Source organism: Pelobates fuscus, chromosome 2 (assembly GCF_036172605.1).
Source record: "Pelobates fuscus isolate aPelFus1 chromosome 2, aPelFus1.pri, whole genome shotgun sequence".
NCBI classification, from domain to species: Eukaryota; Metazoa; Chordata; class Amphibia; order Anura; family Pelobatidae; genus Pelobates; species Pelobates fuscus.
The window spans coordinates 8,187,570-8,202,635 of NC_086318.1; the positions used below are offsets into that span (position 1 = coordinate 8,187,570).

At 45.9% G+C, this 15,066-nt stretch overlaps 1 protein-coding gene across 1 annotated transcript in view; it reads left to right on the top strand.

The window, feature by feature from the left end:
• Positions 1-15,066, top strand: part of LOC134586403 (glucokinase regulatory protein-like) — a 163,488-nt gene that overhangs the window by 96,234 nt on the left and 52,188 nt on the right. The window contains exons 5-11 of the mRNA XM_063441904.1: positions 1,547-1,615; positions 2,472-2,545; positions 2,961-3,027; positions 4,150-4,203; positions 4,938-5,032; positions 5,125-5,230; positions 5,914-6,029. Of these exons, the coding sequence (XP_063297974.1) occupies positions 1,547-1,615; positions 2,472-2,545; positions 2,961-3,027; positions 4,150-4,203; positions 4,938-5,032; positions 5,125-5,230; positions 5,914-6,029 (581 nt within the window). The remainder of the gene's footprint in view (positions 1-1,546; positions 1,616-2,471; positions 2,546-2,960; positions 3,028-4,149; positions 4,204-4,937; positions 5,033-5,124; positions 5,231-5,913; positions 6,030-15,066) is intronic.

Below are 15,066 nucleotides of genomic sequence, written 5' to 3' on the forward strand. Positions count from 1 at the left end.
CATAGACTGAGGCCCTGTACGTGGCATAGACTGAAGCCCTGTATACGCCATAGACTGAGGCCCTGCACGCGGCATAGACTGAGGCACTGTACCTGGCATAGACTGAGGCCCTGTACGCGGCATAGACTGAGGCCCTGTACGCGGCATAGACTGAGGCCCTGTACGCGGCATAGACTGAGGCCCTGTATGCGCCATAGACTGAGGCCCTGCACGCGGCATAGACTGAGGCCCTGTACCTGGCATAGACTGAGGCCCTGTACGCGGCATAGACTGAGGCCCTGTACGCGGCATAGACTGAGGCCCTGTACGCGGCATAGACTGAGGCCCTGTACGCGGCATAGACTGAGACCCTGTACGCGGCATAGACTGAGGCCCTGCACGCGGCATAGACTGAGGCCCTGTACGCGCCATAGACTGAGGCCCTGTACGCGGCATAGACTGAGGCCCTGTATGCGCCATAGACTGAAACCCTGTACGTGGCATAGACTGAGGCTTTGTATGCGCCATAGACTGAGGCCCTGTATGCGGCATAGACTGAGGCTTTGTACGCACCATAGACTGAGGCCCTGTACGCGGCATAGACTGAGGCCCTGTACGCGCCATAGACTGAGGCCCTGTACGCGCCATAGACTGAGGCCCTGTACGCGCCATAGACTGAGGCCCTGTACGCGCCATAGACTGAGGCCCTGTACGCGCCATAGACTGAGGCCCTGTACGCGCCATAGACTGAGGCCCTGTACATGCCATAGACTGAGGCCCTGTATGCGCCATAGACTGAGGCCCTGTACGCGCCATAGACTGAGGCCCTGTACGCGCCATAGACTGAGGCCCTGTACGCGCCATAGACTGAGGCCCTGTACGCGCCATAGACTGAGGCCCTGTACGCGCCATAGACTGAGGCCCTGTACGCGCCATAGACTGCGGCCCTGTACGCGCCATAGACTGCGGCCCTGTATGCGCCATAGACTGCGGCCCTGTATGCGCCATAGACTGAGGCCCTGTATGCACCATAGAATGAGGCCCTGCACGCGGTATAGACTGAGGCCCTGTACGCGGCATAGACTGAGGCCCTGTACGCGGCATAGACTGAGGCCCTGTACGCGGCATAGACTGAGGCCCTGTACGCGCCATAGACTGAGGCCCTGTACGCGCCATAGACTGAGGCCCTGTATGCGCCATAGACTGAGGCCCTGTATGCGCCATAGACTGAGGCCCTGTATGCGCCATAGTCTGAGGCCCTGTATGCGCCATAGTCTGAGGCCCTGTACGCGCCATAGACTGAGGCCCTGTATGCGCCATAGACTGATTCCCTGTACGCGCCATAGACTGAGGCCCTGTACGCGCCATAGACTGAGGCCCTGTATGCGCCGTAGACTGAGGCCCTGTATGCGCCATAGACTGAGGCCCTGTATGCACCATAGACTGAGGCCCTGTATGCACCATAGACTGAGGCCCTGGTTTTCAAACAAAAACTGCTGGTTGAAGGAATTTAAATAATGGCAATAAATTTCCCGGGGATTTAGTTTTGTGTTTGGATATTTCTCAGAATCCTGAAGATGGTCTGATCGTGTTGAGTGGATGTGGGACTTCCGGAAGATTGGCCATGCTGCTTGCGGTAAGTTATCCTAATTTCAAGGATACTTTAATGTAATAGGAACACAATGTAAAAAACATTTCAAACCTCGCTTAGTTTATAGCATTTCCCAAATCATAGTACGTGACCTGTGCTGCCCTCGGGATTCTTGTGCGTAGTCTGGCTTCATGTTTACGTCAAGCGATATCCCTGTTCTGCTGACACAGATATCACAGCAGAGGAGGCTTTGGTTGTGAAATAGTGAAAATAACAAAATGTCCATCTTGTTTTTCAGTAAATAAATGCTGACTAAACCATTGTAAGGTCCATAGGCTGTTTAGGGAGGGGATTGTTAACCTTTTTTGTACTGAAAACCAAACAATAAAACCACATTGAAAAAATAATAAAAAGAAAGAATTCACAAGTTTTCATGAGGGGTAAGTTTAGAGGCAAAAAGATAATGACAGCAGTTACTGGTCACTAATAATGTGCATATTCTACAAAGCCACAAATAAAAGGGTGAATTGTTATCATGAATGGAGACCGCTATAATATCTACACTTAGAATCATTAATGGAAAGTTATATTTGAGGATTCCAGGGTTTGGGACATACAGAAAGACAGACGGGAGGATAGACAGACAGACAGGCAGATACATCTGTATCAATAGGTTCTATTTAGATGGGTAGACCCAATCTGTATCGATAGGTTCTATTTAGATGGGTAGACCCAATCTGTATCGATAGGTTCTTTTTAGATGGGTAGACCCAATCTGTATAGACAGGTTCTATGTATCTTTTTCAAACCTTTTTTGTTTGGGAAGGTCCTTGTTCCCTTTATAGTGGATGATCGTCTCTTACTGATATAGGAAATAAACTGAATGTAATTTATTTTGCAGAATTCTTTCAATCGTCTGTTAAAAGGTCTTCACAAGACGCCATGTTACAGCTATATTATATCAGGAGGGGACCGGTAGGTATCCCAGTGTTTGCCACCTGTTGGCCTGAATAGGTTATTTTAGCTGGGGACGGAATAAAGTCCCATTATAGCAAATAGCTGATTTTATACACAAACCCTAAATTCTATCACGCACGATAAGCATATTTGCCAAAGGGAGAACGGCAATTACCATTGTTTCTTACAATTTTTTTTTATCAAATTCTAACATTTTATATACAGCAGTGGTGTCTACTTTAAATAAATGCATTCATACAAATAGTTTGAGAATAGTTGTAAAAGCACACGTAATATATATTCATTATATATAAATAAAATAGTTACAAATGACTGAGCTTGCATTCCATAACCTTTCAATTCTACTGCCTGGGATCCAGGGGAAATGCTGTGTGGAGTTTGAATTTGATATATATTTGTATTTATTGTGAAGATCCATTGTGAGCTCACAGGAGGCCCCTGAAGATAATGCAATGATGGGCGAAGAGGAGTTAAAAAAAGTGAGTTATTATAGAGAATTAAATGTCATTAAATGTGTTATTGTGTAACCTTAGGAGGTTTTATTCAACACAGGGATCCATGACCCGCTACATCCCCTATCGCCCCCTGCACCCTCTACAGCCCCTATCACACCCTACACCCTCTACAGCCCCTATCATCCACTGCACCCTCTACATCCCCTATCACACCCTCTACAGCCCCTATCATCCACTGCACCCTCTACATCCCCTATCACACCCTCTACAGCCCCTATCATCCACTGCACCCTCTACATCCCCTATCACACCCTCTACAGCCCCTATCATCCACTGCACCCTCTACATCCCCTATCACACCCTCTACAGCCCCTATCATCCACTGCACCCTCTACATCCCCTATCACACCCTCTACAGCCCCTATCATCCACTGCACCCTCTACATCCCCTATCACACCCTCTACAGCCCCTATCATCCACTGCACCCTCTATATCCCCTATCACACCCTCTACAGCCCCTATCATCCACTGCACCCTCTATATCCCCTATCACACCCTCTACAGCCCCTATCATCCACTGCACCCTCTACATCCCCTATCACTCCCTCTACAGCCCCTATCATCCACTGCACCCTCTACATCCCCTATCACACCCACTACAGCCCCTATCAGCCTCTGTGCGCCCTCTACAGCTCCTATCATCCCCTGCACCCTTTACAGCCCCTATCAGCCTCTGTGCGCCCTCTACAGCTCCTATCACCCCCTTCACCCTTTACAGCCGCCAACACCCTGTGCAGCCCCTGTCACTCCCTTCACCCTCTACACTTCATTTCCAATTAACTGTCATAGTGACTCCACTACAAACATTACACTTAGTGTAAACATATCACTTACTCGTATATTTATTAAACAAATATTATCGATCACCAACAATTCTGACAAATTTTGATTCATTTGAAACCCAATGCACGTCTAGACTGCACCATTTAACCAAATAATGTACAGGATTGCATTGAAAGTACAACTATGTACTCAACCCGATCACTGTTCTAGATCATATAAAATATTTGTTTTTATTTGGATAATCTGTATAGATTAGCCCTTTAAATAACTGATGTTAATTAAGCCCATGTGTCCTGTTCTAGGTCTGCGAGGGGAAAAGAAAAGTTGTCTATATTGGAATATCCTGTGGTTTGTCTGTGAGTATGATCCCTTCACCGGTCCATATACAGAGCCGAGACCTGCTTCGTTCTGGTTTTATAACGACGGCGCGCTTCCGAACATCACATATCTGCCACATCACCTTCTAGTCTTTCCTTAAAATATTGCAATATTTTCATATTTTTGTAGAAAACATTACGACAAACAGGTATTTATGAGGTTTACTTGTGGAGGTATTTTCTTCTGCATGTTAGAATTTATATTGACCATTCAACTCCGGTATAGTTTTGATTTGGAATTCACTTTGATGTTTTAACAATTCACTCATACGTGCTCTTCTAAATGGGAAACCGTTAATAGGACGAGAACTTCATCTAAAGCCTATCACCGGCACTCAGGACGAAAAGGAGAAAGAGGGGCCGAGCAGACAGGCCCCATCTAGACCGCTTTGAGGTTAAACTGTTTTTAACTAGTTTCACACCTTGAGATGAAGGATCTCAATTAAGATAAAGTTCTAATGGTGCCTTCAGTGTTACTTTAAGTTAAATCACTATTTTTTCCCCCCACAAAGTTTTAATTCCCCACTTTTCAGAGTGCATAGAAACCTCTAATAATATCTTCTGGTCGTGTTAACTGGTTACAGTGCTGTTAGGCTGATACACGAGAATGATGGCCAGATGTGACAGATGTACTTATTACCTGTATCATGGTGATTTTAGGATTAAACACTAGGAGAGATTGGTTATCCAGCCTGTTCCTCTGTATTTTACAGGCTCCATTTATCGCAGGACAACTGGATTACTGTATGAGGAAACTAGACGTCTTTCTGCCGGTTTTGGTGGGATTTAACCCAGTTAACATGGCAAGGTCGGCTCAGATACAAATTGTCACCTGAGAGTAAACCGCGGATGAGCTGTGCAGACTGTTTATTCACCTTTCCTTAATTGTGTATTTCCTAGGAATGACAGCATTGAAGGATGGCAGTTTACATTTCGGCAAGTAGCAGAACGAATGCAGAACTTAAAAGACACACAACAAGCCTTTATACTCAACCCTGCAGTAGGAGTAAGTGACTAACCCAACCCTTCTCCTTTAGACCACCCACCTTGATTTCATCACCCAGATCATCCCAAACAGGCTATCTTACCCAGACACACAATTTCGTGTCCAGACCACTCACACTGATCCTTACACCAGATCCACCCAGAGCAGACTCTCTTGTCCTCAACAATTCAACATAAACTTTTATCTTAATCAGAAGATAATCTTTTTACCAAGACCACCCAAACAAAACCTTTCATCCAAAACACACAGCTCAGATCATTTTATCCAGATCAAACTGATGTTCATCCCTTCTATTTATTCTCTTCCAAACTGACTAACCAACCCAAACCTAGAAAACCCCACTTGGTCGTCCAGACCAAAACCCTGCAACCCAGGACAAAACAACCCAAACCTAAAAGACACATCAACTGACACCGTCCTTAAACAAAACTCAGCTAGCTTGATGAATGTGTACAATTTGATTATCTTAGTGGGTAATTTAATAGATATCAAGGCAATTTGGGACACAATTGTTGCTTTAATTTGTCTGAAATTAACTCCATTCAATATTAAATTGAGTTTATCAAATTAATGGGAAAGTGGACTGGTTGAAATTACCTACAAGCTAGGGCTGAATGTTGGTGGACCTGCTCAGGGATATGTTTATACATTATGTACATTGACCATTTCCTCCTCTATCTTAGCCTGAAGGTGTCAGTGGTTCTTCACGAATGAAAGGTGGAAGTGCTACCAAGATCCTGCTGGAGACCCTCTTTCTATTTGCACATAAAGCAGAGTCTAACGTTGCAGTGACTGAGGGGTGAGTACCCTCTTGCCTGTATTGCATGTTAAAGGGGGTAAATACTGGTTATGTCTGGTCTTTGGGAATATTACACCCTATGGAGGGCTGGTAGACAGTAAATATAAGATGGGGTAGTATCACATTCTCAGAGTATCCGTTCTTAAATAGAGAACTCTATCTGACACCTTTTATCGCAGACTTTTTCTGTTAGTATAAATTCACAACTACTTATCTTCTAAAGCTCTCATTCACAAATTATTATTAGAATAAATCGAAAACAACATATATCAATGACGTTGTGCATATTTCATTTAGTATTTTCTTTCTTAATAATTATAAATAAACTTTGAACAGCTAATATACAATATAGGAATTAGTTGCAATATTACAATATGTCCACCAGATGTCACTCAATCTGTTTAACCTTTTGTTCCGAAAATGTCCACAAGTCTTCCAACACCATCAATAATGCTGATATTGTATTTATATTTATTGCATGGTATTTTTAGACTTAATGCATGGTGTATAGAATTTAAATGTGCACTAGCTTATTGATATAAAAGTTATTGAGTATTCAGTCTTAGTTTATAGTACAATCTCTACAATCAGAGAAGAGATCTGTAATTTCTCTCCTTCCCCTACCAATACATCACCCAACCCCACTCCCTCCACAATTCTACACTAATTCGCACCTGCTACAGCGAGAGAGGTTTCTGCTCTGCTCTGGTCCTCCCGCCCCACCACCTGTTCCCTTGATCCCTTTCCCTCGTATCTCATCCATACTTTGTCTCCCTCTCTTGCTTTTCCTCTCACTAAAATTTTTAATCTCTCTCCTTTTCCTGTGGCACATTTCCCTCACCCCTCAAACATGCAACTGTAACCCCGATTCTGAAAAGCCCAACCTTGACCCCAACTCCCCATCCAACTACTGCCCTATCTCGCTACTGCCATTTGCCTCCAAGATCCTTGAGAGAGTTGTGTACACCAGATTTACTGACTTTCTCGAATCCAACTCTCTGCTTGACCCCTTCAGTCTGGATTCTGTGCTGGTCATTCTGTCAAAACGGCTGTGACCAAAGTATCCAACGATTTCATTGCTGCTAAATCTTGCACCCATTACTCTATTCTAATTCTCCTTGATCTCTCTGCTGTCTTTGACACTGTTGATCATCAGCAACTTCATCGCATCCTTCGTAATTTTGGTCTACGGGATACTGCTCTCTCCTGGTGCTCCTCCTACCTCTCCCAGCGCTCTTTCAGTGTTTATTTCTCTGACTCTGCCTCTTCCCCCCAACCACTCTCTGTTGGTGTCCCCAAAGGTTCTGTCCTTGGTCCCCTACATTTCTCCATCTATACTGCCTCTCTTTGTAAACTCATCAGCTCCTTTGGCTTCCGTTATCATTTCTATGCAGATGACACACAAATCTACTTGTCCTCTCCTGATCTCACTCCGCCCATCTTGACTTGTGTCTTTGACTGCCTCTCTGCGATTTCCAACTGGATCGCTGCTCACTTCCTTAAACTCAACCTGTCCAAAACAGAACTTCTGGTCTTTCTTCCCTCAAGTGTTACTACTCCCGTGTCTGTCTCCCTCCAAGTCAACAGCGCTACCATCACCTCCACCTCGCAGGCTCGCTGCCTAAGTGTTCTTTTTTACTCAAACCTCTCCTTCACCCCTCATGCCCAATCAATCGCCAAATCCTGTCGCTTCCATCTCAAAAACATAGCGTGCGTCCGCCCCTATTTAAAGCAGGATGCGGCTAAGTTGCTGGTCCATGCTGTTGTTCTCTCTCACCTTAACTACTGCAATCTCCTTCTCAGTGGTCTTACGTGTTCCCAGCTTGCACCACTGCAATCTATAACGAATGTGGCGGCGAGGCTAATTTTCCTGTCCGCTTGCACCTCTCACGCCTCCCCGCTCTGTCAGTCCCTGCATTAGCTTCCAGTTAGATATAGGGCTTAATTTAAAATCTGGTGCTGCTGCTCCAACCTACCTATCCTCCCTAATACACAATTATGTCCCGCTGAGGCCCCTGCGCTCTGCCAAAGACCTACGTATATCCTCTGTCCGTACTCCCACCTCGCCTCCAAGACATCCCCGGGGCTGCACCTCTTCTGTGGAACTCCCTTCCCTTCTCCGTAAGAATTTCACCCAGTCTCCACTCATTCAAAAAATCATTGAAAACTCACTTCTTCAAGAAAGCATATCAATTAAACTGCTAGCAGATTTTCATCCTCCACCCCCATGACTCCTCTCCTGCAACTGTCAAAAATTACCTACTAAGCCCTCAGTGAATACTTTTCTAACAACCTACTTCGTACCCCTACTTTTACTTTTTGTGTCACTATACCCCACTACCTCTAGCATGTAAGCTCATTGAGCAGGGCCCTCCACCCCCTCCACGTCCAGTTGTCTGTTTACAATTACATGTCTGTTAGTCCACCCATTGTACAGCGCTACGGAATCTGATGGCGCTATATAAATAATAATAGTAGTAGACTTGTGCATTTAGTTTAACACTCTCACAGTATCTAGTAGTCCGGTACACTGACAGCATCCAGCAATCCTGGGACTCCAGTACACTCTCACAGTATCCAGCCCTCCTGGTACTCCGGTAAACTCACAGTATCCAGCACTCCTGGTACTCCGGTATACTCTCACAGTATCCAGCACTCCTGGTACTCCGGTATACTCTCACAGTATCCAGCACTCCTGGTACTCCGGTACACTCTCACAGTATCCAGCCCTCCTGGTACTCCGGTACACTCTCACAGTATCCAGCCCTCCTGGTACTCCGGTACACTCTCACAGTATCCAGCCCTCCTGGTACTCCGGTACACTCTCACAGTATCCAGCCCTCCTGGTACTCCGGTACACTCTCACAGTATCCAGCCCTCCTGGTACTCCGGTACACTCTCACAGTATCCAGCACTCCTGGTACTCCGGTACACTCTCACAGTATCCAGCACTCCTGGTACTCCGGTACACTCTCACAGTATCCAGCACTCCTGGTACTCCGGTACACTCTCACAGTATCCAGCACTCCTGGTACTCCGGTACACTCTCACAGTATCCAGCACTCCTGGTACTCCGGTACACTCTCACAGTATCCAGCACTCCTGGTACTCCGGTACACTCTCACAGTATCCAGCCCTCCTGGTACTCCGGTACACTCTCACAGTATCCAGCCCTCCTGGTACTCCGGTACACTCTCACAGTATCCAGCCCTCCTGGTACTCCGGTAAACTCTCACAGTATCCAGCCCTCCTGGTACTCCGGTAAACTCTCACAGTATCCAGCACTCCTGGTACTCCGGTAAACTCTCACAGTATCCAGCACTCCTGGTACTCCGGTAAACTCTCACAGTATCCAGCATTCCTGGTACTCCAGCACACTCTCACAGTATCCAGCACTCCTGGTACTCCAGCACACTCTCACAGTATCCAGCACTCCTGGTACTCCGGTACACTCTCACAGTATCCAGCACTCCTGGTACTCCGGTACACTCTCACAGTATCCAGCACTCCTGGTACTCCAGTACACTCTCACAGTATCCAGCACTCCTGGTAGTCCAGCACACTCTCACAGTATCCAGCATTCCTGGTACTCCACTAAACTCTCACAGTATCCAGCCCTCTTGGTACTCCGCTAAACTCTCACAGTATCCAGCATTCCTGGTACTCCACTAAACTCTCACAGTATCCAGCCCTCTTGGTACTCCGCTAAACTCTCACAGTATCCAGCACTCCTGGTACTCCGCTAAACTCACAGTATCCAGCACCCCTGGTACTCCGCTAAACTCACAGTATCCAGCACTCCTGGTACTCCGGTACACTCTCACAGTATCCAGCACTCCTGGTACTCCGGTACACTCTCACAGTATCCAGCACTCCTGGTACTCCGGTACACTCTCACAGTATCCAGCACTCCTGGTACTCCGGTACACTCTCACAGTATCCAGCACTCCTGGTACTCCGGTACACTCTCACAGTATCCAGCACTCCTGGTACTCCGGTACACTCTCACAGTATCCAGCACTCCTGGTACTCCGGTACACTCTCACAGTATCCAGCACTCCTGGTACTCCGGTACACTCTCACAGTATCCAGCACTCCTGGTACTCCGGTACACTCTCACAGTATCCAGCACTCCTGGTACTCCAGCACACTCTCACAGTATCCAGCACTCCTGGTACTCCAGCACACTCTCACAGTATCCAGCACTCCTGGTACTCCAGCACACTCTCACAGTATCCAGCACACTCTCACAGTATCCAGCACTCCTGGTAGTCCAGCACACTCTCACAGTATCCAGCACTCCTGGTAGTCCAGCACACTCTCACAGTATCCAGCCCTCTTGGTACTCCGCTAAACTCTCACAGTATCCAGCATTCCTGGTACTCCACTAAACTCTCACAGTATCCAGCACCCCTGGTACTCCGCTAAACTCTCACAGTACCCAGCACCCCTGGTACTCCGCTAAACTCTCACAGTATCCAGCACTCCTGGTACTCCGGTACACTCTCACAGTATCCAGCACTCCTGGTACTCCGGTACACTCTCACAGTATCCAGCACTCCTGGTACTCCGGTACACTCTCACAGTATCCAGCACTCCTGGTACTCCGGTACACTCTCACAGTATCCAGCACTCCTGGTACTCCGGTACACTCTCACAGTATCCAGCACTCCTGGTACTCCGGTACACTCTCAGTATCCAGCACTCCTGGTACTCTGGTACACTCTCACAGTATCCAGCACTCCTGGTACTCCAGTACACTCTCACAGTATCCAGCACTCCTGGTACTCCGGTACACTCTCACAGTATCCAGCACTCCGGTACACTCTCACAGTATCCAGCACTCCTGGTACTCCGGTACACTATCACAGTATCCAGCACTCCTGGTACTCCGGTACACTCTCACAGTATCCAGCACTCCTGGTACTCCGGTACACTCTCACAGTATCCAGCACTCCTTGTACTCTGGTACACTCTTTTTTTTTTTATATATATATAAATCTTTATTTTCATTTAAAAAAAAAAATTCATTCAAGTACAAATACAGCTTTCAGCTATAAATTTTAAATACACAGTACACAAAATTACTTTACAATAAAATAATAATTATTAATAACCGTGGGACCGTGCTTCTAATAGACATCTATCGATGTTCTGCTGTATCTACAATCATACAAACATACCATACATTACAACTTATCCATACATCCCGAATTCTCTACTACCTACGGGAAGCCATCTAAATGGGGGGGGGGGGTTTGAGTTTTATGATTTATAAATCTAACCCAAGGGACCCAGACTTCATTATATTTTTCTCTAGATATCTTGTTTAGGGCTATCCCAGCTTCCATGCTGCGTTGATAATCAATCTGTGTACATATATCCTGCCAGTTTAACGCGCCCATATTTCTCCAATTTCTGGCCATTACTATTTTTTTTTTTTTTTTTTAATTCTTTATTTTTTGCAGTGCATATAAGAAACCACATGCGTGGGGTACCCCAACAGCAATCCTCACGCTTTGTATAAACAATTGTAACATTATGGGATATATTGGTGCATGCACAATTTTATAATTAAATTGTAAGTTGATACGATTATTTACGCTTTGGTATGTCTTGCCTATCAAGAGGTAGTATAACTCACATTTGGTAGGAGCTGCCTGTGTGTAATTTAAACATTAAGTTACATGCTGGTCATGGCACTCCTGCAGTTGCTTCTATGGGCATTGGGCAGTTGCTTGTTAAGTGGTAGGTGTCGTTTAAACGTAATTATACCAGTAAGCAGATGACCACTGGGGGTGAGCAGAGTTTAGTGTTGAAACAGGCTCTGTGTGAGGGTGTGTGGGGAGGAAAGACAGTAAAGGACAGATTGGCTGCACTATGTACAGAATGCAGCTCAGCTTTTGAAAACACAGTCTCGAAAATAAAGCATAACAAGTGCAAGCATGGGGGGGGGATTGAAATGGAATGATACCAGAGGTTAAGTCCCGGACCCCATGCTTCTTCAGCCGATTCCCTGCGTGGGTTGAGTAAAGTCTCTGTGCTGTGTCTTCTGTGGCAGAGTGCAATACCAGGTATTGAAATGACTTATGAGGCACAGTGATTCGACCAAGGTTGATGCAGTGTCCGTGATGATTATTGTCTTCTTCTGCATCCCCTGCTCTCCTCTCCCTGCTTCATTCTGCTTGTCTTTCTGGCTGACGGCTCCATAGGCTCCCTTGTCTGATGCAGGTTTGCGCTTCCCGCTCTCTGTGCTCCGCTGCCCCCGTCTTTGGCGCCATTTTCGAGTTTCCTTTGTGTTGCGTATCTTTTGAGGCTGCCGGGGAGTGGGTTTAGGTAGGTGCTCGTGCGAGGTATGTGGGGCAGGTGCCGGTTGTTGGAGGGACAGCGTCCCCCAGAAGTCGGTTAGGAGTTTGTCCAGGAATGCCAGCGTTCTAGGCATTACAGTGCCGTAGTCAAGCTTGGGGTCCGCAGCCTCCGCCATATTTGGTATGCCATGCGGGGTGGCCATGCTGTTTGAAGCAGGGTCGCTTAATCCTGGCGAAGGGAGTGGGCCTCCAGGGTGGGGACCGGGATCTCCCCCGCCGGTCCAAAGGGGGGGGTTGCAGGGTGCCATCAAGGGTCGGTCAGAGGCCCGCCTGTGCCTGGCTGGGAGAGCGGCCGCCTCTCCCCTCCGTGCTGCTTGCTGGGCCCCACTCCGGCCCGTTGAGAGCTGAGTCTGGACGGCTGCTGCCGGGCGTGCAAAGACGGTCGTTTGTCCTTGGTGTGCAGTATTGCACTGTCTGGTCCCAAGAGAGCTCCGGTAGTGCGGGTAAGTAGCTTAGATTCGACGATTTACCCGGAGCTCTCTGGAAATGCGTCCGGCCGCCATCACAGTCAGGCCCCGCCCCCGGCCATTACTATTTTTATTGCCATACAGATATGAATCATAAGAATTTTTAGTTTTATGTTGCCTTTGGGTAAATCTAAATGAAACAGAAACATTTGAGGCGTGATCACAGTCCGAACCTCAAACATAAAATCTACCAATTCCGCTAGGGTTGATTTCATAGGTTTCAACTCCTCACAGTCCCACCAGATGTGGGAGAATGAACCTAACTCCCTACCACATCTCCAACAGTCTGGTAGGAGTGTGGGTTGAAATCTATGAAGGCGAGTAGGGACCAAGTACCAGCGATATACTAGTTTGAAGTACACTTCCTGTATATTCACCCCATGTATATATCTTTTTACTGCTTGTAAACCCGACAGCCAGTCCTCAACCGAGGATGAAAAATGAAGTTCTTGCTCCCATTTATACATTGCTGGCGCTTTGTCTATTTGCCTATAACTTCTTACGAAATGATTATATCTGGAAGCAATTTTTTTTTTGTGATGAAATTCTACAAACTGGTCAATTATAGAAGTTTCCGAAAAATCTTTTCCCATAGTGAAGGATTTTATTCTTAAATAGTTAAAGATTTCCTTCGAAGGGAGATTATATTTGGATTGTAATATTGGAAATGGCAACATTTTTTTATTATTTAAAAGTTCCGCTATTCTTACTAGTCGACAATTTTCCCATTCTTGGATATTTATATCCTTTATATAAAGTTTTAGGCTTGTTAATGGGGCATTTAATGATAAGTGTTTTATTCCGTATTTCTTTTTCAGATGCTTAACGATGTATATCATTGTATTATTCATCGGATTGCTAGATCTTATATTCTTTAGGAATTCACTATCGCCCCACCAGAGCGATAGGGGTTCCATATCACCGAGATCTGATTTTTCTATATCTATCCAGTTTGGTCTAGCCATTGTAAAGTTGTCACACTTAATTAGGTGTGCTACCATATTGTTCATATATAGTTTCTGTATGTCTGGGAAACAGATCCCCCCTTCTTTCCAGTCTCTCTGTAGTATTTCCAATGAGACTCTAGGTCTCCTGTCTTGCCAAATATAATTTGATAATTGCCTTTGAAGGCCGCGTATCGTCTGACATGACACCCTCAACGGGAGATTACTAAATAAAAATGTCAACTTTGGAAGGAGATAAAAGTTTACTGCTTCAATCCTGCCCAACCACGAAAGTTCCAATCCCTGCCAATTTTTTAAGATGTTCCTAAAGTGAATGGCGATATCAGTGTAGTTAAGTTCTCCAGTTTCTCTATAATCTAGAGCTAGTTTTACCCCTAAATATTTTATGTTCCTTACTTCCCAGTCGCATTTAAAATCTTTTTTGAGTTTGTCTACCCCTGGTCCACTTAGGCCTTTTGTCAGGATTTGTGTTTTCTTTATATTTATTTTATAACCTGAATGTTTACCAAACTCGTTAATTAGCCGAAATACGGCTGGGATAGATCTAATAGGATCTGCGAGGGTCAATAGAACATCATCTGCATATAATGCAATTTTGTTCTCCATCTTATTCACTTTTAGCCCGCTGATGTCTTCGTTCTGTCTGATCGCGGCTGCCAACGGTTCTATGGAAAGGATATATAACAGGGGTGCCAAAGGGCATCCCTGTCGCGTCCCATTTCTAATAGGGAACAAGTTTGATTGAAACATGTATCCTGATACTTTGGCTTGAGGATCCTTATATAGCGCCATTGTGCACTCCTTAAAGAAACCCTCGATGCCGAAGGCCCTCAGTACTTCTTCCATGTACTTCCAATTAACCCGGTCAAAGGCCTTCTCGGCATCGAGGGTAACCACAGCAAAAGGAGACAAACTTTGATCTGCATGATATAGGACGTTCAGTAATTTCCTAATGTTATCAGATGTGCCCCTACCCTCTACAAACCCGCTTTGATCTAAATGTACAATGTTGGGTATAATTTGTTTTAATCTATCGGCCAAAATTCTGGAGTATACTTTGATATCCAAGTTGATAAGTGTCAGGGTCTTACCTGAGTTGGGAGTCTGTAGCGCAGATATGTTGCTCACCCTTGCAGATAGCCACAGGCCAAGGTGGTCAGGTAAGAATTCACCCGGCCTGTGGGTCTGTGCACGGGGGCTGTGCAGGATGCAGTACCAAATACGCAGGACAGGCAAG